Source organism: Plasmodium reichenowi (genome assembly GCF_001601855.1).
Source record: "Plasmodium reichenowi strain SY57 chromosome Unknown, whole genome shotgun sequence".
In the NCBI taxonomy this organism is placed as follows: domain Eukaryota; phylum Apicomplexa; class Aconoidasida; order Haemosporida; family Plasmodiidae; genus Plasmodium; species Plasmodium reichenowi.
In genome coordinates, this window is record NW_017962359.1 from 1 (window position 1) to 657 (window position 657).

The following is a 657-nucleotide window of genomic DNA, read 5'->3' on the forward strand; positions in this document are numbered from 1 at the left end:
AAGATCCCTGCGAAAAAAATATTAAAAAAATTAAAAAATTGAAAACTAAATAATGATACAATAATAGGACAAATAATATCATATATTTAATAATACATATAGTAATGAGCACAAATATATATATATATATATATATATATATTTATTTATATTTATTTATTCATTTTTATTATTTTTGCTTACATATATTTCTCTATAATTTGCATTTAACTTTTCATATTCATCATTTTTCCTCTTTAATTCATTTTCCATTTTTTTGATTTCTTGCTAAGATAATAATAAATCAAAGATGAGTGAGAATAAATAAAAAAATAAATATATTTTAATTAAAACAAAACAATGAAGATCAAACTAAATAACGCTTATGTTGTAAAAATTATAATATTATTATTATTTTATATATATAATTATATTATATAATGTATATATATTATTTTGTAATCTTCATATTTCAACATGTCCTTACCAGCAATTCCGTACTAATAGAATTTTTATTTTGTAATTCACATATGCTTTTTGTCATTTTATAATTTATCTAAAAAAAAAAAATAAAATAAAATAAAATGCATACATATATTTTAAACATATATATATATATATATATATATAGCACACCTACAATTCTGGTTTCATAAAAATGTGTACAAAAAGGTAGAA

General features: G+C 16.3%; 1 protein-coding gene across 1 annotated transcript; it reads right to left on the minus strand.

Moving 5' to 3' along the window:
• Positions 1-523, minus strand: PRSY57_0016600 (hypothetical protein; the record flags this gene model as incomplete). The annotated part of the gene is made up of 3 exons (XM_020114240.1): positions 1-7; positions 184-267; positions 467-523. Coding segments are annotated over 3 exons (148 nt in total), but the record flags the coding sequence as incomplete, so codon positions are not given.
• Positions 524-657: the final 134 nt, after the last annotated feature.